General features: G+C 41.6%; 1 protein-coding gene across 1 annotated transcript in view; it reads left to right on the forward strand.

Moving 5' to 3' along the window:
- ryr1b (ryanodine receptor 1b (skeletal)) overlaps window positions 1–27,361 on the forward strand; it is a 468,306-nt gene that overhangs the window by 163,123 nt on the left and 277,822 nt on the right. The window contains 6 exon segments of the mRNA XM_034168593.1: window positions 6–450; window positions 2,955–3,210; window positions 3,213–3,496; window positions 3,600–3,800; window positions 4,146–4,257; window positions 4,342–4,482. Coding sequence (XP_034024484.1) covers window positions 6–450; window positions 2,955–3,210; window positions 3,213–3,496; window positions 3,600–3,800; window positions 4,146–4,257; window positions 4,342–4,482 — 1,439 coding nt within the window.

The raw sequence follows: 27,361 nt of genomic DNA on the forward strand, positions 1-27,361 counted from the left end.
TTCAGGTGTATTGACATCCTGGAGCTGTCGGAGCGTCAGGATTTGATGAAGTTCCACTACCACACCTTGATGCTTTACTGTGCTGTTTGTGCTCTTGGCAACAACCGAGTGGCTCATGCCCTGTGCAGCCACGTGGATGAGTCTCAGCTTTTCTACGCCATTGAGAACACGTACCTACCTGGACCTCTGCGTAGCGGTTTCTATGACCTGCTTATCAGCATCCACCTAGAGTCTGCGAAGCGGGCACGCCTGGGCACCAACAAAGAATTTATCGTGCCCATTACTGAAGAGACTCTCAGCATTAAGCTCTATCCTGATGCAAAGAAGGCTCATTCTCTTCCCGGTGTGGGACGCAACACTTGCTTAAGGCCCAAGCTGCATTTCTCATCCATCAATTTTGTTGGCACAGACCCTGACCTCTACACACTTAGTCCTGTCTTTCCCTTGCAGGTGAGAAGCCTGAGATGGACGACACTGGTAACAGTGCAACCCATTTTTTCCCCAGGCCTATGATGTTTACAATTTTTAAAAAAAAATACAGTTTAGATACCTAAATAACTTTTACAGTACAGAATACTACTTTTACTATACAGAGCTGGTGTTCTTGAAATACATGTTTGATGTTTAAGTCTATACCCCCATTGGAATATTCAGCCAGCAAAAAGCAGTATGCCACAATCTGTAGAGTATCTGAATGCTCATTAGATATTTAGTAGTCAAACAGTATCCATATCATGCACTACCTCCAAAATATGAAGACTACATCACACACCAGGCTACATTACATTATCCCATGATGCAGCTGGAGACGAGTAACTCAAGAACTTCCCAGGAAAATTCAGAGAAGGTACTAGACATATATGAAAGTGGTAGGAACCATTGAAAAAAGTTTATCATTAAAAATAGAAATTTTTGCATTACACAGTGGATCCCTGAAACTATTCACAGCACTTCACTATTCCCACATTTTTTATGTTACAGCCTTATTCCAAAATGGATGAAATTCTTTCTTCCTCTCTCTCTCTCTCTCTCTCTCTCACTCTCTCTGTCTCTCTCTTTCAAAATTCTACACACAGTACCTCATAATGACAATGTGATTTTTTTTTTTTTGCAAATTTATTAAAAAAAGAAAGAAATTATGTGCACATAAGTATTCACAGCCTTTCCCATGAAGCTCAAAACTGAGCTCAGGTGCATCCTGTTTCCACTGATCATCCTTGAGATGTTTCTACAGATTAATTGGACTCCACCTGGGTTGATTAGTCGTGATTTGGCGAGGCACAGGCCTGTCTACATATAAGGTCACACAGTTGACAGTGCATGTCAGAGCACAAACCAAGCATGAAGTCAAAGGAATTGTCTGTAGACCTCCAAGACAGGATTGTCTTGAGGCACAAATCTGTTCTACTATTATTGTGAACACCTCTTTTTCTACTTTTTTTTTTACTAATAGCCCAGTTTCATAGCCTTAGGAGTGTGCATATCATGAATGCTTGGCCTTGTTGGATTTGTGAGAATCTACTGAATCTACTGGTACCTTGTTTCCCATGTAACAATAAGAAATATACTCAAAACCTGGATTAATCTTTTTAGTCACATAGCACTACTATTATTCTGAACACTACTGTATAGACAAACAAACACACTCACACCCACACGCACAGCTATGATCAATTTAAAGATTTTAGTTCACCTAACCTGCATGTCTTTGGATGTGGTAGGAAGTACCCAGAGGAAACCCATGCAAACATGGTGAGAACATGCAAACTCCACACAGAAAGGCAACAGGTGGGAATCACTCCCATGACCTTGCTGTGAGGCAACAGTGCTAACCATTAAGCCACAGTGCTGCCTTCTTAGTTTTTTTTTAAATATATATAAAAAACAAAATTTTTCTTGTTGTCATTATGGGGTGTTGTGTGGAGAACTTTGAGGGAAAAAATGAATTTACTCCATTTTGGAATAAGGCTGTAATATAACAAAATTTGGACAAAGTGTAGTGCTGTGATGATGGTGCCATTGCATACAAATTGTGTAGCTAACATTCACTCACTTAATTGTAGTATGTAATGGTTTCGTATTAGGTTCCTAACCAACAACAGTATTAGTATTCAGTTTATGCTTTTTGTGTCTTTTTTGTATGATTCTCCATTTTTGTTTGACCCATTTTCTATCAGACTGGACAGACGGGAACGTCTGGACACAATTGCAATACTCAACACAGTTGCTCTGCTTAGTAATAACGTTTACTGAAGGATTCAGTGGGGTGCAGTGCACAGCATGGCAGTCAAAGATGAGCAAACAGTTCCAAAACATCAGGCGTAAGGTGTGATCAGTACAAACAGGCAGGTGGTTGAAACACAACGTGGTAGCAGGACTTGGAAATATAGAACACAGAGCTGGAAGCGAAGGCACAAGGTGCAACAATCTGGCGGGGAACTAGTGCAACCAGTGGAGCTTAAATACACCCAGGTGATGAGCTACAGATTAGAAACAAGTGTGTGGAAAGATCCAGAACAGAGTGTGGCCCAGACAGGCTGTGATGCCCACCACCAAGCACCAAGAGAGATGGACAAGAGAGATAGGGACAGACAAAGCCCAAGCAGGAAAACCCAGCAAGAGAAATCACACAAAACAGAAACCTAAACTAAACTTAACAAAACTTGAACCTAAATTAAACATGGCACTGGCAGAAAAAAAAAAACACATGGCAAAACAGAAACACATGGTCAAGAGTCGAGATCATGACATTTTCTTTTTCTTTATTTATCCCTTGGTGTTTGGCTTGACCTTGATGTTTCAGGGCATAGCCTCAGATTTGAGGAGTCAAAGCCTTTGCTGGGGTCTTAGTGGGTCAAAATCTTGGCTTTGGCCTTGAGGGTTTTGGACTTGGATTACCACAGTAATTGCTATCATGTCTGTTGTCTGTTTGTTAATGTGTTTTTCCCCCACAGGATCTGAAGACGAGGGCCATCAGCATGTTAACAGAGGCTGTGCTGGATGGAAGCCAGGCCATGAGAGATCCAGTAGGTGGCAGTGTTGAGTTCCACTTTGTCCCCATTCTGAAGCTCATCAGTACACTCCTCATTATGGGCATCTTCAATGACGACGACACCAAACACATCCTCAAGATGATTGAACCCAATGTTTTCAGCGGGAAGCAGGAAGAGGTGGAAGAAGAGAACTCCAAGGAGGGTGGAGATGCTGAAGGAAAGGCAAGGAAACAAAGGAGGATGCTGAGCCTGAGCTTGAGGACGAAGGGGTTGGTGATGAGGAAGAGCTCAAAGACCTCAAGAAAGGAGAGGGTGAGGAAGGGGAATTGGAAGAGGAAGGAGAAGAAAAGGAGGGGGGAGAGACTAAAGAAGAAAAGACGGATGGAGAGAAGGCAGAAGAAGAGAAGGAGGCAGAGGTTGTGGAGGATAAAGTGAAAGAGGAAGAGGATGGTCTGGAGGAAGGGTTACTCCACATGAAACTGCCAGAATCGGTCAAACTGCAGGTTCGTCACCACATTTAAATGTCTTCTTTTGTCTCTCACCTTCTGAATTTCAACATTTTCAGATTTCAAAACATCTGTGACTCTCTCGCTGTGCTCCGGACAGATGTGCACGCTGCTGCAGTATTTCTGTGACTGTGAGCTCCGGCACAGAGTGGAAGCCATCGTGGCCTTTTCTGACCCATTTATCAACAGTGTTCAGGGCAACCAGCGCGTGCGTTACAACCTGTTAATGAAAGCCTTCTCCATGTCGGCTGCTGAGACTGCACGAAGGACCCGGGAGTTCCGCTCTCCACCTCAGGACCAGGTACAAAATAACCAGCAACAAATTTGCAATAGAAACATGCCAAAAAAGAGAAATGTGTCAGAATTAAATATTTAACTTCAATTGTTATGTTGGTGTTGAGTCGTCATCATGGCAGTCCCTCAGTGGCAAGGAAGAGTGTAACTTGATCGATTCCTGAAGAGCTAAAAAAATCTACATCCACGGTTGATGTAGAGACGCCTGTACTTAGGAACTCAGTTCAGACATACCATGAAGAATGACCAAAGACACATTTTGCATTGTGAAAGACTGTTGCCAGTAATTCCTCATGCAAAGCAAAACAAACAACAGAAAGTCAGAATGTGTAAAAATGTCCTCCTCTTCAAGGTTCTTTTGCTGACCAATTTCAAGCACTCTCCAGAGGAGGAGGACTGTCCTGTACCCGAGGACACGCGGGACACAATGAGAGAATTCCACAATGACATTCTGCTTCACTGTGGTGAGGAGTCCTTCAAGCATTTTTACCCCGCAAGTGTGCTTGACCACTTCTGAGTGTCTTCATCCTAAAATTCTACTTTTTCAGGTATACATATTGAGGAGGAGACAGAGGAGGAGGAGGTTGACTCGTCACTCAGGGGAAGACTTCTCAGTCTGGTGGACAAGGTCAAGAGCTTGCGCAAGAAGGAGGAGGAAAAGCCAGAGGCTGAGGAGGAAACAAAACCAAGTAAGACTAAAACTACAGTAAAACTCACCTACACTGTCATCGTATAAACCAGATATTTGCACTCACCAGACAAAAGCTAAAGCCCCAATGCTTTTGTATGGTTTTCTACGTAATAAATCAAATCAAATCAAATAAATTTTATTTATATAGCGCCAAATCACAACAAACAGTTGCCCCAAGGCGCTTTATATTGTAAGGCAAAAGACATACAATAATTACAGAAAAACCCCAACGGTCAAAACGACCCCCTGTGAGCAAGCACTTGGCGACAGTGGGAAGGAAAAACTCCCTTTTAACAGGAAGAAACCTCCAGCAGAACCAGTCTCAGGGAGGGGCAGTCTTCTGCTGGGACTGGTTGGGGCTGAGGGAGAGAACCAGGAAAAAGACATGCTGTGGAGGGGAGCAGAGATCAATCACTAATGATTAAATGGAGAGTGGTGCATACAGAGCAAAAAGAGAAAGAAACACTCAGTGCATCATGGGAACCCCCCAGCAGTCTAAGTCTATAGCATGAATTTAGTTTAGCATGAATAAACACCGTATATACTGGATTTTGTATAACGGATTTTCGCTCACATCGGACAAAACGTCCCATCCCATTGTCATGTATTTCCACTAAAAATCCCTTGCATGTACTTCACAGAACAGTCTGGATGTACCCAGTAACAGAGGTATGAAATGATGTTCAGCACTGACACTCACCGATTCGAGGAAAGTCGAGACTGTATGTCCTTGCTTGTTTATTTTTCTAAACTATGCTTAGACATGGTGCCTAAACGATGCCGGTGATTATTAACAAACTGCTGCTTGCTTCCTGCACTGTAATATGGTGTTACATTTCACACATATCGCTGGGTGTGAAGCCCCTTTCACACCAGGGCTGCTTCAAGTTGCGTCATGTGGCATCATGACGACGCCACGTGGAAGCAACCCAGTGCCGAGACGATGCAACTCAAAGCCTCAACAGCGCGAGGGACGCAAAGGACGAAGCAAATCGGACGCCAAAAATTAAACATGTTTAATTTTTTCTGCATCCTGTGCTCGACGCAGAAATTAAGTGGTTTCAGCGCAAGTCAGAGCAACGCGACAGTACTCAACGTAACTGGAAGCCACAACCTCACAATACAACGTTACCCGGTGCCAATTTATGATTCCTGCTGTGTTCCATTGTTCCTGAAATATAAATCATGCAGAATTGTTCTTATACCGTGTACACAATGCAGTGAAACTACACGCTCAAAGAGCACAGAAAAACAAAAATACTGGTTGCAGCTGCTGCAGCTGCAGCTCCTCGCTCTTCTCTCACAAATGTGTTTAAATAAAGTCCATAAAGACTGATTGCCAGAGACAGGACATGTCCACATCCAGTAAAAAGTCCGGACATCTCCAAGCCACTCAGAGATGATTCGTTCACACGCACATGTGAACACTTAAAAAAAAAAAAAACTGTCTGGCTGCAGGCAGTTAGTTCCTTGTTCTCCCCTAAAACTCTCTTATCACTGTGTTAAAAAAAGGACAAAAAAGGACATAAGTCCTGTTCACAGACTGATTGCCAGAGACAGGACATGTCCACATCAAGTAGAACTCCAGTCATCTCCACATTTGCTCACTGACGGTGCACGCGTGCATCTCATGCGCGCATCTCATGCACTCATTTCATGTGCGCATCTTGATAAACTATAGGAAAGATAAACTATAACAAAACTCAGAGCGCAGACCTGCAGTTCAGCACAAGAACAAATATAAACTGGAAGAGAAGTCAGAGGGCACAGTCTGCAGCCAAACTTTGCACTCTGATTTCTCTGCGTTCTCACCTCCTCTCTGTCCCCCTGCTGCGTGCACCTGATGCAGGCAATCCTGCGTTGTCATGACGCCACAGGAAGCAACTTGAAGTGGACCTGGTGGGAAAGGGGCTTGAGGAACCAAACCACTTTAGGTCAGAGCCCTCTGCATGGCTGTGAACCTCAATTTCAAATATGACAGTTGTTGGAGCACGTTTGATTAAGATATAATGTAAATTATACATTAAATGGGGTTTTCCATGTTAAATTTAAATGACCACAAAATCTGTAATCTGGATCAGAGCCCTATCAAACTTTGTCAGTCGATAAAGGATACCATCCTACATAATGCTGCAAATATGAAAGAAATTTGATCTTTTTTGACAGAAATATGAATTTTTGAAATTTCCTTCAATGTTAAAGATAGGGATTTTTTCAAGATTTTTTCCTGGCTTTGGCCTTTGATCTGTGACCTTGAAAATTGAACCAGTTCTTGCCAATGAGGATATGAATCTTCAGTAAAATGTCAATCTATAAAATTTTAGGATAAATTGTGGGCTCTGGGCTGTTCACCATGAAACAGACAAACAGATAAGCAAGCAAACAAACGGGAGCCAAAACATAACATCTGCAGAACTTTTTTGGCGGAGGTAAAAACTTGGGACACTAAAGCATTTACTTTGTAATGTTGTCATTCCTTTTCACAACACTGAAGAGACATTTTGGCACTGAGGCCACCAAGTGATGAAGCCTTTGAAATGTTTCGCTCCATTCTTCATGTAAACGTGTTTTAAAATGTGCAACAGTAGGTTGTTGCATTTTTCCTTTCAAAATTCTCCATGGATTCTCTATTGGGAACCGTTCAAAACTGCAGGCAGGCCAGTTCAGTATCCGTACCCTCTCCCTCCACAGCCATGCCTTTGTAATGTGTACAGATTGTGGGTTTGCATTGTCTTGTTGAAAAAATACCTTAATGTCCCTGGAGAAGATGTTGTCTTGAAGGCTGCATATCTTGCTCTAGAATCTCAATTTACAAAATTATAGACACAGAAAAAAATAGCAACAATAGCAAAAACAGAGATCCAGAATGGTAGCAAAAATCAATCTGGAGTTAATAAAGAACGAGACATAGAAAGCTAGACAACAGGGCAACACCAAACACAATCAGACAACTTTAAGATGTTCTAACAGAGGATTTAAAGTACATGGTGCAATTAAATCTGGAAGTGTGGGGACTAGGACTAGAATCATTGAGAAAGGGTTCGATCCACTGACATCGATAGCCTTTTTATTGGGAAAATGATCATTTCTCTACATATTGATTGCAGACCCTGTAGCATGTCTGTAATCAACCGCTTCTGCAGCAGCGGTTCTTGAATCTTGAAGCAACGAAGCAGTGCTCCGACCTGCTACTTTCTTGGTTCTCTGTTTCTCTGCTTTTCAGAAGAGGCAAGTCTACTTGTTAATCCCTCTCAAAGCCATTTAAAAATGTCAATCATGAGTCACTTTTGTGCAGATTAAAGTCACTAACTGGGGCTCTTGTCTTGTTGCAAGCAAGAAACGAGAATCGTCCTCCGTACAGCTCCAAACACTGCGCCGCTCTCTGCCGAGTCAAGTTAGAGTCCGGGCAGAATTATTAACTTCAAAGTGAATCACTGTTTTAAATCAAATGACACCTCTTTCCAAACGTTGTAAAGCAGATAACAAACTACAACAGACTAAATTTTTTTTCCTCCCAAAATAAGAGTCCTGAATTAATTTATGAATGACATTGATGTTGATGTGCAGCACAGCCGTTTGCAAAAGCTCAGCTCAGAGCCTTTGGAGTTACCTTTGTGTCAATGCCTGAAAGGAAATGCTTCTGAGAAAAAATACAGATTTTGTTTATTTCTATTTATGTCCAGAGCTCAAGGATCCAGTGACCAATTTCATTTACTTAATTTTATTTACTTTAAGACTCAATAAAATGTTGTTGACATAGAAACCTGTAAAGCCTACTTTTAGTACACAGGAGGTATTGATAAGGGAATTGATAAGGAATTGGATTGATAAGCGGAATTGATAACGGCATCAGTATTGATATAATCTTATCAATACCCATCCCTAGCGGGGACACAAGAACATGACCCAAAAGTCAAATTAACACAGAGAGTTTGACAAAATAAGAGCATCTCTGAACGAACACAGAGGAAAAATTGTGAGAAATAACTCAGAGTGACTGTAAAATAGCTCAAAACCGGCAAACAGGACTGAAGCTAAAACGTGACCCATGACAATGCAGGAGATACAACCTTGAAGAAATTAGAGAGTATAAAATGGTGACAGGGGAGAGTGTAGCAAGACAGCATTGGATGGGGGTTGGTTGGTTGACATGGAGGTGGAAGAGAGTGATCCTCTCCCAGCGGTTATTGGGCGAGAGGCAGGCTACACTCTAGACAGGCCATCAGTCAATCACTTGTCCAATCCAAGAATATTAAAAACCTGTCTTTTGTAATTATATTTCTAGCGGAACCAGCCTTCTGATTTTACACCATAGGAGACTTACACTTGTCTGTGTTTCTTCAGGCACTCTTCAGGAGCTGATCTCACACACGATGATCCACTGGGCCCAGGAGTCGTTCATACAGAACCCTGAGCTGGTGCGTCTGATGTTCAGCCTGCTCCACAGGCAGTATGACGGGCTCGGAGAGTTGATCCGAGCTTTGCCCAAAGCCTATGCTATCAACGCTGTGTCCTTCAAGACACCATGGACCTGCTTGAGTGCCTGGGACAGATCCGGTCACTGCTCATTGTCCAGATGGGCCCAGAAGAAGAGCGACTCATGATTCAGAGCATTGGGTCAGTGTGGGCATTATGATAACTACTCTGAATGCGAGCTCAGTAAAAGCAGCACAAACAAAGCATGTGTTGTCAGGATCAGTTAATGTTCAGTCATTTGTGGTCTCTTTGCACATGTACTTTCTTAACTTTATGGGCAGGATGGGATCTTCTCTCCCTTCCTGTACTTTTCTTATGTCACTTCAACAGCTTTACAGACTACATGAGTAATGTACAAAGCGAAAAAAGTGTGATTATAATATTAGATTTCCCCACCCTCAGTAACATCATGAACAACAAAGTTTTCTACCAGCACCCCAATCTGATGAGAGCTCTCGGCATGCATGAGACCGTCATGGAGGTGATGGTCAATGTGTTGGGTGGAGGAGGAGACTCAAAGGTACGGCATCCTTTTCACTCTGTCAAATTCATTTCTTTGTCACAGTAACTATAAATGCAGGTGCTTTTTTGTCAGAAGAGCATACCTGACAGCAGTTTTCATTTGTTTTCTTCTTTATTTGTTTCCAGGAGATTCGATTCCCTCAGATGGTGACCAACTGCTGTCGTTTCCTGTGTTATTTCTGTCGTATCAGCCGGCAAAACCAGCGCGCCATGTTTGACCATCTGAGCTACTTGTTGCAAAATAGTGGCATTGGCCTCGGTCAGTGATTTTTGGTCTAAGAAAAATCCCTATTCATTTTTAAATGTTAAAATTTGATATGATTCAGAAGAACAGAAAAAAAAGCTATGTTCGATGCTCAAATTAAAACTCAGCCTCAGGTCACATGATTGTGAAAGTTTACAACCTTCCATAGAATTTATGACCAGCGACCCAAGCTGGGCTTTACTCTCACAAACCAAATGAAATGAAAAGAAAACACTGAGAGTGTTTTCTTTTCATTTCATTTCATTGTTTTCTTTTCATTCAAGAGAGTGTTGGAACACATTTAAATGTATACTAACACTGACAGCCACTTGCGTAAGAGCAACCCATATTTATTTCTAATTTATTAATTATAATGAGTGTATTTTCTTTTCTCAATATTTTGAGGGTGCGTTAACATAGGGCCCTCTGGTGACCAGCTGCCCATGCCCTATTGGTTGCAAAGATATCTTGAAAAATGCGTTTTTGGAATGGTATTTTTCACAATCTTGATCTTGAACTCTGACCAATCTGCTCCAAAAGTTAATCATCTGGAGACATTCATCCAAAGAATATTCCTACCAGGTTTGGTGAAAGTACCTCATGCCGGTGCACAGGGTAAACATTAATCGTTTACTATGTGATAGATTGATTGATGTCATGTGCGTTCTATTTGCAGGTATGCGTGGCTCCACCCCCCTGGATGTGGCTGCTGCCTCCTGCATTGATAACAATGAGCTGGCCTTGGCTCTACAGGAGCAGGACCTGGAAATGGTTTGGGAAAACAGAGATAAATTAAAGAGATGAAGACACAAAAGCTCACAGTGGACATATTAACTCATAAGGTATCTCGGTTTTCCCTCATGCGGATGTTGATGTAGGTGGTGACATACTTGGCGGGCTGCGGTCTACAGATGTGCCCAATGCTGCTGTCCAAAGGCTACCCTGACATTGGCTGGAACCCCTGTGGAGGAGAGCGTTACCTGGATTTCCTACGTTTTGCCGTCTTTGTTAATGGTCAGCCCTGCACATTCTGATTACCTGTTGTACTAGTTTGAAGAAGACTGTTGCTCATATTTGCGTACGTCCTCCTCACAGGAGAGAGCGTGGAGGAGAATGCCAATGTTGTAGTGCGTTTGCTGATTCGGCGTCCTGAATGCTTTGGTCCGGCCCTGAGAGGAGAGGGTGGGAACGGTCTGCTGGCTGCCATGGAGGAGGCCATCAAGATCTCTGAGGATCCAGCAAGGGATGGACCCACCGTTAAAAAAGACAGACGCTTCATGTAAGTGATGGCACACTATGAATGACAGTTAAAGACAAGATTAAAGCAGAATAATGTCATCAGAAATGGGTGAGCAAGTTTTCACCAAACCTTTCTTGTGTGAGTGCGTCATGGGCCTGTATTTGTGTGGACTCGGGTTGCATTTTTCTGGGTTTTCATCCCCCAATGGCCGAAGGTCCAAAGGGAGATTATGTCATGGCGATTTCTGTCGGTCTGTCTGTCCATTCGTCCCTCCGACCATTTGTGCTTCCCCAAAAGGGTATAAGCGTTCTGAAGTAAACTCCTCTCACATTTTTAGGAGGAATTTTGTGAAACTCCGTCAAAGTCCTTGTTATAGGTCGGTAATACGCATATTGTAATATTGTACAAAATTGACACATTTTGGCAGAGTATTGGCCCTTGATTAACAAACCTAGAGACTGCCACTTACATAAGTTGGTGTTTGGATTCTGAAATCAACTATCACATACCTTGAAATGCTATCAGAATGTAGGAAGCACCATTTGCCAGCGGAGGATATTGAGCTCTCACAGCACTCTTGTTGCTGACTGTTCTCTCATGGATTTTCTTTTTATTTCCTGTGTATTAGTTTAGAGATTTTTCCCCTTCTTAATGTCTTTCACTACATATGTGAGTTTATTTTAGCCCAGAGCTGCCGGCACACCTTTTACATCAGTCGGTTTCCTCTTGGTTTCCTTCTGCTGTGGGAGGGCAGTGAACGGGTTTCTCTTTTACTTTAGGTTTACGTGCTCTCATCATCATGTCTGTGTCCTTCTGTCCTCCTCTCGAGCCTCCTTACACCTTTCAGTATTCACTGCTGCATGTTACATTTCCTGTGTTCTGGTTATCTGTCATTTATGGTTGCAATGTGTCCTTGTCCTGTCGAAACGCGGTGCGGTGGATAGGTGTCCCTTGGCTTGTTTTTGTCTTATGCACGCTTGTGGCTTTTAGCTCTCCTCCTCCTTTTTTGTGCCCTTTTTGTTTCCCCGCTTTTCCTAATGGTTATCCTGAGTTAAGGCTTCATTTGTTATTTTTCTTTGTTGTCCTGTGTGTTGTTTCTGGGTGCATGGCCACCTCATAAAATGCCATCTCTGGCAGTAATTCTCTGGAGGCCCTCGTACCTCCGTGTTTCCACTGTTGACGGGCATATGCCCTTTATAAGGAGTGTGATTCCTCATGCAGGTGCCAGAGCATCACGGTTGATGGCTTTCCCACCATTCTTATTGAGCATTCCATTCACGTTTCCCTGTGAATTATTAACAGGATCATGTTTCCTAGATTCTGATCATTCCTAGCTCCCTTGACTCTGCCTCTCATCTCTGGTAATGTTTGCTTGAGTGATTCCTGTTGTGAAACACATAGATCCTGGTTATCCTCTTTTGAGCCAGTCACTCGAGTTACAGATTATTTTCACTGCTTTCTCCCCTTCTTGTTTTGGAAGGATCAAATAGATTTTTGCGAACTATTTGCTCTTTTCCATTTTTTTTCTGTTTTTGCACTGCAGATCGCCGTGGACTTTTTTTTATTGCCACTGCTAATGAACTATCACCATCTGGTGGCTCACATGTTCCACTGCAGTACAGCATGGTATTTGTGGCTGCTAGTAATCTATGGAGCCATTATTGTAGCAAAAGTATTTACAAATGTATATTTCAGTTCCCTTGTAGACTTGTAATGGACTATTGCCCTCTGGTGGCCCAGTCATTGCACTGCAGAACTGCTTTTTTGAAGTCAGGTTTTGCACCCGAACGCTCCAACATTTGTGACCAAGTCAGTTAATTTATGGTTAAAATAAAGCCTTTTGAATTTCTGAGCCTGTGTCCGTTTTCTGCAAAGGGGTTCCAGAGCGTCTCATGATGATTAACTTTTGGAGCAGATCAAAGGCTGATGTCAAGGTTGTCAAGAATGCATTTTTCGGGATGTCTCTATAACCAGTTTGGCTGGAGGAGTAATCGAATGCTTATATCAACATACATAGTATATAGTTGTGCTTGTTTTTGGCAATTCTTTAGAGACTATGAATGATAATACAAAAACTTTTTTTTACTCATGGTTAGTGGTTGTGTGAAGCCATTTATTGTCAAAATGCCTGTAGTCCTGTATTTCAGGTGAAGTTATTTGTGGGGGTTTTTGCATCCCGAGCAATTTTTCTGGCCACTGTTGCTGAAATTTCTGTTGGTCTACCTGACCGTGGTTTGGTTCCAACAGAATCCCTCATTTTCCACTTCTTAATTAGAGTGTGAACACTGCTGATTGGCATTCTCAGTCCCTTAGATATGTTTTTAAATCGCTTTCCTGTTTTATACAGTTCAATTCTTTGACAAATCTTTTGCTTTCTGTATGTCTCAGAAACCAGAAATGTCAGTGCAGCATTGGATGAAAGATGCAAGGGTCTGTCAGGAGCCCAGAACCTCACTGATCTTTTATACACACACACACACTGATTACAAGCAAACAGATCACAGGTGAGGATGGTTACCTTTTGTATCCATTCAAACCCGTTTGTGTTGACTTCTGTGCATGTTATCAGGCCAAAATCACCAGGATGTGTAAACCTTTGATCAGGGTCATTTGAGTAGTTTCTGTTGTCATTCTGATTTAATAAGACTAAACACAGTTGTTTTACAATAAATAGCTTCACACAACCACTAACCATTAGTGGAAAAAAAGAGTTTTTGTGTTATCATTCATATTCTCTGAAAAATGGCCAAAAAAAAATCTAAAATTCTGCCAGGGTCTGTAAACATTTGAGCACAACCGCATACAATAAGAAGTCCCATATCATCCCTGAGGTCCACTGGTGCCAGTACTTATACCTGGATACTGTAACGGGAAGCAGATAAGATTTTACTGGTAATCCTTAACAGGATGCCAGTGTAGTGCAGGTTACTTCTCCAGTCAAGGCTGGCACCCATTTACAACTACAGTAGTGTTCAGAATAATAGTAGTGCTACATGTGATTTCTTAGATTTTTCACTCAGTCATCTTCAGCTGGTTACTCTAATTGAGGGTCACTGGAGGATTGGAGCCTATCCCAGTGGCCATATGGCGTGAGGTCGGGTACACCCAAGACAGGATACCAGTCTGTTTTAGGGCACATACAGTAGTGTTCAGAATAATAGTAGTGCTATGTGACTAAAAAGATTAATCCAGGTTTTGAGTATATTTCTTATTGTTACATGGGAAACAAGGTACCAGTAGATTCAATAGATTCTCACAAATCCTACAAGACCAAGCATTCATGATATGCACACTCTTAAGGTTATGAAACTGGGCTGTTAGTAAAAAAAAGTAGAAAAGGGGGTGTTCACAATAATAGTAGTGTGGCATTCAGTCAGTGAGTTCGTCAATTTTGTGGAACAAACAGGTGTGAATCAGGTGTCCCCTATTTAAGGATGAAGCCAGCACCTGTTGAACATGCTTTTCTCTTTGAACGCCTGAGGACAATGGGACGTTCAAGACATTGTTCAGAAGAACAGCGTAGTTTGAATAAAAAGTTGATTGAGAGGGAAAACTTATATGCAGGTGCAAAACATTATAGGCTGTTCATCTACAATGATCTCCAATGCTTTAAAATGGACAAAAAAAACAAAAAAAAAACAGAGACGTGTGGAAGAAAACTTAAAACAGCCACCAAAATGGATAGAAGAATAACCAGAATGGCAAAGGTTCACCCATTGATCAGCTCCAGGATGATCAAAGGCAGTCTAGAGTTACCTGTAAGTGCTGTGACAGTTAGAAGACGCCTGTGTGAAGCTAATTTATTTGCAAGAATCCCCCGCAAAGTTCCTCTGTTAAATAAAAGACATGTGCAGATGAGGTTACAATTTGCCAAAGAACACATCAACTGGCCTAAGAGAAATGGAGGAATATTTTGTGGACTGATGAGAGTAAAATTGTTCTTTTTGGGTCCAAGGGCCGCAGACAGTTTGTGAGACGACCCCCAAACTCTGACTTCAGGCCACAGTTCACAGTGAAGACAGTGAAGCATGGTGGTGCAAGCATCATGATATGGGCATGTTTCTCCTACTATGGTGTTGGGCCTATATATCGCATACCAGGTATCATGGATCAGTTTGGATATGTCAAAATACTTGAAGAGGTTGTGTTGCCTTATGCTGAAGAGGACATGCCCTTGAAATGGGTGTTTCAACAAGACAGTGACCCCAAGCACACTAGTAAACGAGCAAAATCTTGGTTCCAAACCAACAAAATTAATGCCTCGCAGATGTGAAGAAATCATGAAAAACTGTGGTTATACAACTAAATACTAGTTTAGTGATGCACAGGATTGCTAAAAAAAGTAGTTTGAACATAATAGTTTTGAGTTTGTAGTGTCAACAGCAGATGCTACTATTATTGTGAACACCGCCTTTTCTACTTTTTTTACTAATAGCCCAATTTCATAGCCTTAAGAGTGTGCATATCATGAATGCTTGGTCTTGTTGGATTTGTGAGAATCTACTGAATCTACTGGTACCTTGTTAACCATGTAACAATAAGAAATATTCTCAAAAGCTGGATTAATCTTTTTAGTCACATAGCACTACTATTACTCTGAACACTACTGTAGGTTGACTGGGACAATACAGATGGTGTCTTGTGCACGGTCACAGACAGGTTGTGTGACCAAGAACTGCACCTAGGTCTACATATTGGTAGTCCAATGCCCATGAAGAAATAACACCACTAAAACATCATGCAATTTATCAACATTTTTTAAAATTTTCTCAAAACTGTTGCCTTTTCGCTGGGATGTACATGGTTACATTTGACCCCTAACCTGCGGTTATTTATAGTATGTTTGTCTCAAATAAACACAGGCTTTATGTAGCTGGATATGTTCATTTCCACATCTCTCTATTTGTTTCTGATTTTTTGATGGTTGGCAGATTTGGTGGAGAGGAACAACAAGAGGAGACCCGTGTCCATTTGGGAAATGCCATCATGTCCTTCTATTCAGCCCTCATTGATCTGCTGGGCCGCTGTGCTCCTGAGATGCATGTGAGTATGATTTATTTTCACAACACTTTTTCCTAAGTCTACAATGTTAAGGTTTGTGGTTATATACAAACTGAGACATAAGACTTTTTTCATATGTACTATCTACAGCTGATCCAAGCAGGGAAGGGTGAGGCTTTAAGGATCAGAGCCATCCTGAGGTCTCTGGTACCCATAGAGGATCTTGTGGGAGTCATAAGCTTACCTGTGCAGATTCCAGCCTATGGCAAAGGTTAGATGCAAACAGACATGATCATACTGAGTACATACTCCACTATCTGGGAATATTATTTACATCCATCTTGGATCAATATAATATCATTGATGATTTCTCTGATTGTAACTACAGATGGTCAGATTATTGAGCCAAAGATGTCAGCCAGTTTTGTGCCAGACCACAAAGCGTCCATGGTGCTGTTCCTTGACAGAGTGTATGGTATTGATAATCAGGACTTCCTGCTCCATGTTCTGGAGGTTGGCTTCCTCCCTGACATGAGAGCTGCAGCCTCCTTGGACACGGTGAGAAGTCAAACTCAAACAACACAAAAATCTTAAATTCAAGAATTCTGTATCAGACATAAAATTGGAAACTCCATTCAATTTGATGGCGTAGGTAAATCCATAACAGAAAAAATGTGAGTGATTGAGGCACTTTTGATTGAGATTGCAAAATCCGCAGTAAGGATCAGATCCGGATCAAACTTTGTCAGGCCATAGTGAGTGCCAGTCTGCACCTCACTTTCAAATATGAGAGTGACTGGGCCATATTTGATTAAGATAGAATGTAAAATATACATTAAATGGGGGTTTCAATGTTAAATTCAAATGTCCACAAAATCCACAGTCCAGATCAGATCCAGATCAAATTTTGTCAGGCCATAGTGAGTGTCAGTCTGCATCTCACTTTCAATATGAGAGTGACTGGACCATGTTTGATTAAGATAGAATGTAAAATATACATTAAATGGGGTTTTCAGTGTTAAATTCAAGTGGCCACAAAATCTGCAATCTGGATCAGATCTGGGTCAAACTTTGTCATTTGATAAAGGATACATCCTACATAATGCGCTGAAATTTTTGAAAATGCATTCAATGTTAAAAATAGGATTTTTTTCTATTTTCCATTTTCCTCACTTTCATATATGAGAGTGATTGAGGCATGTTTGATTAGATATAATGTAAAATATACATTAATGGGGTTTTCAATGTTAATTTTAAATGGCCACAAAATCTGTATTCCAGTTCAATGTTAAACACAGGGATTTTTCCAGTTTTCCAAGATTTTTCCTGACATTGACCTTTGACGTATAACCTTGAAAACTGAATCAGTCTTGCCTCTTAGGATATGAAGCTTCTGTAAAAATTTCAGCCCACAATTCTTCACATATTTTATGAAATGTTTTACTGAAGATTCATATCATGATAGGCAAGAACTAATTCAGTTTTCAAGGTCATACGTCAAAGGTCAGTGTCAGGAAAAATCTTGGAAACTGGAAAAATCCCTGTGTTTAACATGAACTGGAATACAGATTTGTGGCTGTTGAAAATTAACATTGAAAACCCTATTTAATGTATATTTTACATTATATCTTAATCAAACATGCCTCAATCACTCTCATATATGAAAGTGAGGTGCAGACTGGCACTCACTATTTCCTGACAAAGTTGGATCCGGATCTGATCTGGATTGTGGATTTTGTGGACATTTGAATGTAATATTGAAAAGCCCATTTGAGGTACATTTTGCATTATATATCAGTCTAAAGTGCCTCCAATCACTCTTATTTGTGACAGTGAGGTAGAAACTGGCACTCTTAATGAATCGACTAAGTATGATCGCATCTGATCTGTATTGTGAATTTACGCAAACATTGGATTTTAACATATGAAAGCCCTTTTGATCTATATTTTGTATTATATTTTAGCTTATAAAATGCAACTTCTAGCATAACTTTGAACTTGAAATTTTTTACAATGTAAAAATTTGTGGAATTGGTAACTAGTCTTGGCGGACGTTTGCGCTCCACGAGCGCAGTGTTCTAGTTAAAATTTGTAGGGCTTTTCGCATGCTTTGTGTTTGTGTGAATCAGGTGAGGCATAGAAATGAGCTATTGCAACATCCAATTTGGAACCTTTTTAACCAGGCTGCCAGTATTCCACATTTGCTTGAGCACCACTGTTCTGCAACTCCGCCCTCCAATTATTATTTGTAAGCAGTCTCGGTGCGATTTACTTATCTTTCTGCAGTATGGCAGATATTCAAACGTAGGTTTTTCTCCTTGCAGGTGGCATTCAGTACAACTGAAATGGCTTTGGCACTGAACCGCTACCTGTGTTCAGCTGTTCTGCCTCTGGTCACCAAGTGCGCCCCCTTGTTTGCTGGTACAGACCATCGTGCCATCATGATCGACTCCATGCTCCACACCATCTATCGTCTATCTCGCGGCCGAGCGCTCACCAAAGCACAGAGAGATGTCATTGAGGAGTGTCTTATGTCACTCTGCAAGTCAGTCCCAGTACAGACCGCCACATCTGGAATAAAGCAAATTTAACTGAAAATGATCATAAGAATGTTTTTTTCTTTTCCAGGTACCTTCTACCGTCCATGCTGCAGCATTTGCTCAGAAGGCTGGTATTTGATGTGCCCATCCTCAATGAATATGCAAAGATGCCTCTTAAGGTTTGTGTCCACTCCATTGTGTTGTTGGTGTTTTACTATTCCATATGCTGTCAATTATTATATAGTATGACTGTGTATACTGTTTTATGCACATATTTATTCCCCTCTGTTGTTTAATTGTTTCAGCTGTTGACCAATCATTATGAACGCTGCTGGAAGTACTACTGTTTGCCGAATGGATGGGCTAACTTTGGTGTGACGTCAGAAGAGGCTACATCTTTCTCGAAAACTGTTCTGGGGAATCTTTGAATCTTTGGCTCATAAGGTGAGCGATACCTTTGTTGTGTCAGCATTATTTATAGTTATACAGGAGCAAGCTTGTTGTTGTTGTTAAACTGTATTCTCTCTGGTATCATTTGAACTCTAGAGATTTGATGCAGAGCTCTTCAAGATTGCAATGCCCTGCCTGTGTGCTATAGCTGGAGCAATCCCTCCTGACTACGTGGATGCCAGCTACTCTTCCCACACTGAGAAGAAGGCCTCTGTGGATGCAGAAGGCAACTTCGATCCCAAACCAGTGGAGACTACAAAGTAAGGACTGATGGGGAAAACCAACCAGATGTTTCTGAGAGTACTGGCCCTGCTACGTCACAGGCTGCCCCTAAGCTTTTTTTTTTTTTTTGGTCAAATTCTTAAATTTTTAAATAGAAACCTGTTTCTCTTCTGCGTGGCTCCCTCTATCTCCATGCACTACCAGAATGTAGCTGAAGTGAAACCATCAAGATGTGCTTGTAGTATAGACTGTTTACTTTGTAGCAAGGGATAAAATTTCATCTGGAGTTCTCAGAAATTATTCACAATGTCTTCAATCACAGTCGCAGAAGCCTATAACACATTCAGAGTTGTCTGGATGAGCTCTATTGAGCTGAGTATTCCATTAACTTTAACTAGTAATGACTTCATGACTTTCTTTGCTAACAAAATTTTAACTATTAGAGAAAAAATTACTCATAACCATCCCAAAGACATATCGTGATCTTTGGCTGCAGTGATGCCGGTATTTGGTTAGACTCTTTTTCTCCGATTGTTCTGTCTGAGTTATTTTCATTAGTTACTTCATCCAAACCATCAACATGTTTATTAGACCCCATTCCTACCAGGCTGCTCAAGGAAGCCCTACCATTATTAATGCTTCGATCTTAAATATGATCAATCTATCTTTGTTAGTTGGCTATGTACCACAGGCTTTTAAGGTGGCAGTAATTAAACCATTACTTAAAAAGCCATCACTTGACCCAGCTATCTTAGCTAATTATAGGCCAATCTCCAACCTTCCTTTTCTCTCAAAATTCTTGAAAGGGTAGTTGTAAAACAGCTAACTGATCATCTGCAGAGGAATGGTCTATTTGAAGAGTTTCAGTCAGGTTTTAGAATTCATCATAGTACGAAACAGCAGTGAAGGTTACAAATGATCTTCTTATGGCCTCGGACAGTGGACTCATCTCTGTGCTTGTTCTGTTAGACCTCAGTGCTGCTTTTGATACTGTTGACCATAAAATTTTATTACAGAGATTAGAGCATGCCATAGGTATTAAAGGCACTGCGCTGCAGTGGTTTGAATCAATTTGTCTAATAGATTACAATTTGTTCATGTAAATGGGGAATCTTGTTCACAGACTAAAGTTAATTATGGAGTTCCACAAGGTTCTGTGCTAGGACCAATTTTATTCACTTTATACATGCTTCCCTTAGGCAGTATTATTAGACGGTATTGCTTAAATTTTCATTGTTACGCAGATGATACCCAGCTTTATCTATCCATGAAGCCAGAGGACACACACCAATTAGCTAAACTGCAGGATTGTCTTACAGACATAAAGACATGGATGACCTCTAATTTCCTGCTTTTAAACTCAGATAAAACTGAAGTATTGTACTTGGCCCCACAAATCTTAGAAACATGGTGTCTAACCAGATCCTTACTCTGGATGGCATTACCCTGACCTCTAGTAATACTGTGAGAAATCTTGGAGTCATTTTTGATCAGGATATGTCATTCAAAGCGCATATTAAACAAATATGTAGGACTGCTTTTTTGCATTTACGCAATATCTCTAAAATCAGAAAGGTCTTGTCTCAGAGTGATGCTGAAAAACTAATTCATGCATTTATTTCCTCTAGGCTGGACTATTGTAATTCATTATTATCAGGTTGTCCTAAAAGTTCCCTAAAAAGCCTTCAGTTAATTCAAAATGCTGCAGCTAGAGTACTGACGGGGACTAGAAGGAGAGCATATCTCACCCATATTGGCTTCTCTTCATTGGCTTCCTGTTAATTCTAGAATAGAATTTAAATTCTTCTTCTTACTTATAAGGTTTGAATAATCAGGTCCCATCTTATCTTAGGGACCTCGTAGTACCATATCACCCCAATAGCGCTTCGCTCTCAGACTGCAGCTTACTTGTAGTTCCTAGGGTTTGTAAGAGTAGAATGGGAGGCAGAGCCTTCAGCTTTCAGGCTCCTCTCCTGTGGAACCAGCTCCCAATTCAGATCAGGGAGACACACACCCTCTCTACTTTTAAGATTAGGCTTAAAACTTTCCTTTTTGCTAAAGCTTATAGTTAGGGCTGGATCAGGTGACCCTGAACCATCCCTTAGTTATGCTGCTATAGACGTAGACTGCTGGGGGGTTCCCATGATGCACTGTTTCTTCTCTTTTTGCTCTGTATGCACCACTCTGCATTTAATCATTAGTGATCGATCTCTGCTCAACTCCACAGCATGTCTTTTTCCTGGTTCTCTCCCTCAGCCCCAACCAGTCCCAGCAGAAGACTGCCCCTCCCTGAGCCTGGTTCTGCTGGAGGTTTCTTCCTGTTAAAAGGGAGTTTTCCTTCCCATGTAGCCAAGTGCTTGCTCACAGGGGGTCGTTTTGACCGTTGGGGTTTTACATAATTATTGTATGGCCTTGCCTTACAATATAAAGCGCCTTGGGGCAACTGTTTGTTGTGATTTGGCGCTATATAAAAAATTGATTGATTGATTGATTGAAATGGCATCTCACCAATTTAGAAGATCTTCACTTAGCCTGGAAAAGAGTCTGTTGCTCTATAAAAAAGCCCTTCGTAAAGCTAGGACATCTTTCTACTCATCACTAATTGAAGAAAATAAGAACAACCCCAGGTTTCTTTTCAGCACTGTAGCCAGGCTGACAAAGAGTCAGAGCTCTATTGAGCTGAGTATTCCATTAACTTTAACTAGTAATGACTTCATGACTTTCTTTGCTAACAAAATTTTAACTATTAGAGAAAAAATTACTCATAACCATCCCAAAGACGTATCGTTATCTTTGGCTGCTTTCAGTGATGCCGGTATTTGGTTAGACTCTTTCTCTCCGATTGTCCTGTCTGAGTTATTTTCATTAGTTACTTCATCCAAACCATCAACATGTTTATTAGACCCCGTTCCTACCAGGCTGCTCAAGGAAGCCCTACCATTATTTAATGCTTCGATCTTAAACATGATCAATCTATCTTTGTTAGTTGGCTATGTACCACAGGCTTTTAAGGTGGCAGTAATTAAACCATTACTTAAAAAGCCATCACTTGACCCAGCTATCTTAGCTAATTATAGGCCAATCTCCAACCTTCCTTTTCTCTCAAAAATTCTTGAAAGGGTAGTTGTAAAACAGTTAACTGATCATCTGCAGAGGAATGGTCTATTTGAAGAGTTTCAGTCAGGTTTTAGAATTCATCATAGTACAGAAACAGCATTAGTGAAGGTTACAAATGATCTTCTTATGGCCTCGGACAGTGGACTCATCTCTGTGCTTGTTCTGTTAGACCTCAGTGCTGCTTTTGATACTGTTGACCATAAAATTTTATTACAGAGATTAGAGCATGTCATAGGTATTAAAGGCACTGCGCTGCAGTGGTTTGAATCATATTTGTCTAATAGATTACAATTTGTTCATGTAAATGGGGAATCTTCTTCACAGACTAAAGTTAATTATGGAGTTCCACAAGGTTCTGTGCTAGGACCAGTTTTATTCACTTTATACATGCTTCCCTTAGGCAGTATTATTAGACGGTATTGCTTAAATTTTCATTGTTACGCAGATGATACCCAGCTTTATCTATCCATGAAGCCAGAGGACACACACCAATTAGCTAAACTGCAGGATTGTCTTACAGACATAAAGACATGGATGACCTCTAATTTCCTGCTTTTAAACTCAGATAAAACTGAAGTTATTGTACTTGGCCCCACAAATCTTAGAAACATGGTGTCTAACCAGATCCTTACTCTGGATGGCATTACCCTGACCTCTAGTAATACTGTGAGAAATCTTGGAGTCATTTTTGATCAGGATATGTCATTCAAAGCGCATATTAAACAAATATGTAGGACTGCTTTTTTGCATTTACGCAATATCTCTAAAATTAGAAAGGTCTTGTCTCAGAGTGATGCTGAAAAACTAATTCATGCATTTATTTCCTCTAGGCTGGACTATTGTAATTCATTATTATCAGGTTGTCCTAAAAGTTCCCTAAAAAGCCTTCAGTTAATTCAAAATGCTGCAGCTAGAGTACTAACGGGGACTAGAAGGAGAGAGCATATCTCACCCATATTGGCTTCTCTTCACTGGCTTCCTGTTAATTCTAGAATAGAATTTGAAATTCTTCTTCTTACTTATAAGGTTTTGAATAATCAGGTCCCATCTTATCTTAGGGACCTCGTAGTACCATATCACCCCAATAGAGTGCTTCGCTCTCAGACTGCAGGCTTACTTGTAGTTCCTAGGGTTTGTAAGAGTAGAATGGGAGGCAGAGCCTTCAGCTTTCAGGCTCCTCTCCTGTGGAACCAGCTCCCAATTCAGATCAGGGAGACAGACACCCTCTCTACTTTAAGATTAGGCTTAAAACTTCCTTTTTGCTAAAGCTTATAGTTAGGGCTGGATCAGGTGACCTTGAACCATCCCTTAGTTATGCTGCTATAGACGTAGACTGCTGGGGGGTTCCCATGATGCACTGTTTCTTTCTCTTTTTGCTCTGTATGCACCACTCTGCATTTAATCATTAGTGATCGTTCTCTGCTCCCCTCCACAGCATGTCTTTTTCCTGGTTCTCTCCCTCAGCCCCAACTCGTCCCAGCAGAAGACTGCCCCTCCCTGAGCCTGGTTCTGCTGGAGGTTTTCTTCCTGTTAAAAGGGAGTTTTTCCTTCCCACTGTAGCCAAGTGCTTGCTCACAGGGGGTCGTTTTGACCGTTGGGGTTTTACATAATTATTGTATGGCCTTGCCTTACAATATAAAGCGCCTTGGGGCAACTGTTTGTTGTGATTTGGTGCTATATAAAAAAAAAATTGATTGATTGATTGATTGATTGATTGACCATTTATATGTGATTGGAGTTTCATGTCCTGAAAGTCTCTCTAAATGTGTAAGAGTGCATATCACAGTCAAAATTCTTCTGCTATAAACAGCTGAGACTTCCACTTGAAACTGGGTAATTTTAACACTCACCAATTACTCTGCAAGTCACTCATGTGGAACGCCGTGGGGTGCAGTGGCCTTTTAATGCGGTGCGTGCATCCTCCATGTAAATACACGGACATGACTGAATCTATGCATAGCACTGCAACAAATGTCCGTAACTTGCCCAAAGAAAGGTGGAAAAATTCCCGTAAACGTGTCCCAGATGTGACAGTCTGAACAATAAGACATATTTCATAGAGAACATTTCCGCTGTCAGCTGGCATTGTGTGCACATTTTTGTCATCATTCAGTATTACACCAATAAAAACAGCTTGTATGAAACTATATTCAATGTCTTGATTGAAATGTGCTTCACACAAATGATAGCTGTGTTTTGGGAGGAAAACTGGAAAAACTGCAGATTTCTAGTGTTCTGAGGCAGATTGCAGAATGCTATAACATCCAACTTTCCTTTCATCATTCATCAAAAACATTCAAGGTACTGCTCCAATCATCATGAAATGAACTCAGTACTTTTTCAGGTGTTTAGAAACAGTAAAAGGTACACTCTGCACAAGTGAACTTGACCTCACCTCTTGGACTTTGTCCCTGCTCTCTGAGGTCTCGGGGCCACTCGGCTGTCCTCGGTCTGTCCCCAGCAGCTCTCAGACAATCTTCTGAATTATCATAAGCCAAAGTAACCTGGAGGGCATTAAAGTTCAGTTCGAGCCTCATATTTCTGTCCAAACCCAACTCTAACCCAACAGGCATTTTAATGTTTCTGTCAAATCTGTTATTTCTGTTTGAAACAAATGCCCACAAACGGAATAAAGCTGTTAGATCCTGTATTTTCATTCTTTTTAATTCACAAAAATGGACATTTGCCCCATGTGAAGCAGACCCTACGCACACAGAGTAGACTTTTAATCCGACCTGGTATTGCCTCCTTTTCATCCGGATCCATCATCCCAGACACACTGGTGTCCAAATAAGACATCCTTCTTTAGGAAGTAATTTAATTTCCTTATTGGTGGAAACTGTTTGTGAATAAGTGCAGTGGTATTGAAGAGTCTAATCGGGTGTAATACGGTGCTGCAGGTGCATTTTCCGTTGTGCTGTCGCTTTATCCCGCCACTGTCAAAAATGAAAAAAATCACTTATTTTAAAAACTGAAAAAGTTTTATTAGCATCACAGCGCTCCATTCAGCTTTCTGCTTGTGATGAACATAAATCTCATCTCATAAATCTTTGACAAAAAAAGAAAAGAAAAAGGATTTTTAAGCAGCTGACCACTGTGCTGATGTGACATGTCTGGCCTGACCCATCGAGTACCAACGCTGAGAGAAGGGCATTGGTCCTCCTTAGCCTGCATGCAGAGCCACTACTTGGACATACGAGGTCTATTAGAAAAGTATCCGACCTTATTATTTTTTTCAAAAACCATATGGATTGAATCACGTGTGATTGCGTCAGACAAGCTTGAACCCTCGTGCGCATGAGTGAGTTTTTCCACGCCTGTCGGTTGCGTCATTCGCCTGTGAGCAGGCTTTGAGTGAGGAGTGGTCCAGCCCCCTCGGCGGATTTTCATTGTCAGGAAATGGCGGAATGATTTAGGCTTTTTTTCCATCAGAATTTTTTCAGAAACTGTTGGAGACAGGCAGCTGGAAACCATTAGAAAAATTTATCTGGCTTTCGGTGAAAATTTTACGGGCTTCACAGAGAATAAGGACTGTTACTACAGCTTTAAGGACAGCTTTAAGGACAGCTTTAAGGACGCTCGGCGCGCCGCGCTCCGTGCCACCATCGAGAGCCACAAACCACCGATCATTTCTAAACGGATGGCTCTGTGGATCCGAGACCATCGTGTGCACTTTCTCTGGTTATCACAAGAGCTGGACATCAGCCATTTTCCGGCAGATTTCACTTTTAACAAGAGATTTTGTCATGGAAAGCTGAGCGGAGGCTTCGCGCGTCACGACCGATTTGCTGATGGAGCGAGACAAAGGAACACCCTCCGTTTTGTCTCACAGGACGGCTTGAGATGGCGTCAGACAGCTGTTGGTGGTTTTTCCATCGAGTGATTATCCAAGAAATTGTGGATGTGCCTGGACATGCCAGAACATGTCCCGTGAGGCTTCATCACGGTGTTGCTGTGCGCCATGCGGCACCGCCGCGATGCGTGAAGCCTCCGCTCCTCTTTCCATGACAAAAACTCCTGTAACAGTGGAATGTGCCGTTCATTTCCAAACTGGACGCTGTGTTTTATCCGGGACATCGCCTGACTAGCACAGGAATTGTGAAAAGACGTGGACATCAGCACTTTTTCGGCACATTGAGACAGACGTGCGGAGGAATTCCGCATGGCGCAAAGCAACGCCGTGATGAAGCCTCACGGGACATGTTCTGGCATGTCCAGGCACATCCACAATTTCTCGGATAATCACTCGATGGAAAAACCACTGACAGCTGTCTGAACGCCATCTCAAAGCTGTCCTGTGAGACCAAAACAGAGGTGGTTTTGTGTCGCTCCAGTAGTGAATCCATCATGACGCGCGAAGCCTCCGCTCGGCTTTCCATGACAAAAACTCTTGTTAAAAGTGAAATCTGCCGGAAAATGTTTGATGTCCAGCTCTTGTGATAACCAGAGAAATGGCACACGATGGTCACGGATCCAGACAGCCATCCATTTAGAAATGAAATGGTCGTTCAGCCTGTCGATGGCGGCTTCGGAGCACGGCGCGCCCCACAGCCGCTGGGGGCCGTCCTTAAAGTGACAGTAACATTCCTTATTCTCTGTGAGCCTGTAAAATTTTCACCGAAAGCCAGATAAATTTTTCTAATGGTTTCCAGCTGCCTGTCTCTAACAGTTTCTGAAAAAATTCTGATGGAAAAAAGCCCAAATCATTCCTTCATTTCCTGACAATGAAAATCCGCCGAGGGGGTGGACCACTCCTCACTCAAAGCCTGCTCACAGGTGAATGATGCAACCGACAGGCGTGGAAAAACTCATGCATGCGCACGAGGGTTCAAGCTTGTCTGACGCAATCACACGTGATTCAAATCCATATGGTTTTTGAAAAAAATAATAAGGTCGGATACTTTTGTAATAGCCCTCGTATTTTTGACGAATATGCTTTTAATGCTTTGCATGCCACGCCGGCAACAGAGTTGCGAGTTCACGCTACGTCCCACGGCATTTACACACCGCTGCCCATTCGCACTCAGTATGTTACAATGGTCTATCGACTCAGTGTCTCTGCTAC

Source organism: Thalassophryne amazonica, chromosome 4 (genome assembly GCF_902500255.1).
Source record: "Thalassophryne amazonica chromosome 4, fThaAma1.1, whole genome shotgun sequence".
Classification (NCBI taxonomy): Eukaryota; Metazoa; Chordata; class Actinopteri; order Batrachoidiformes; family Batrachoididae; genus Thalassophryne; species Thalassophryne amazonica.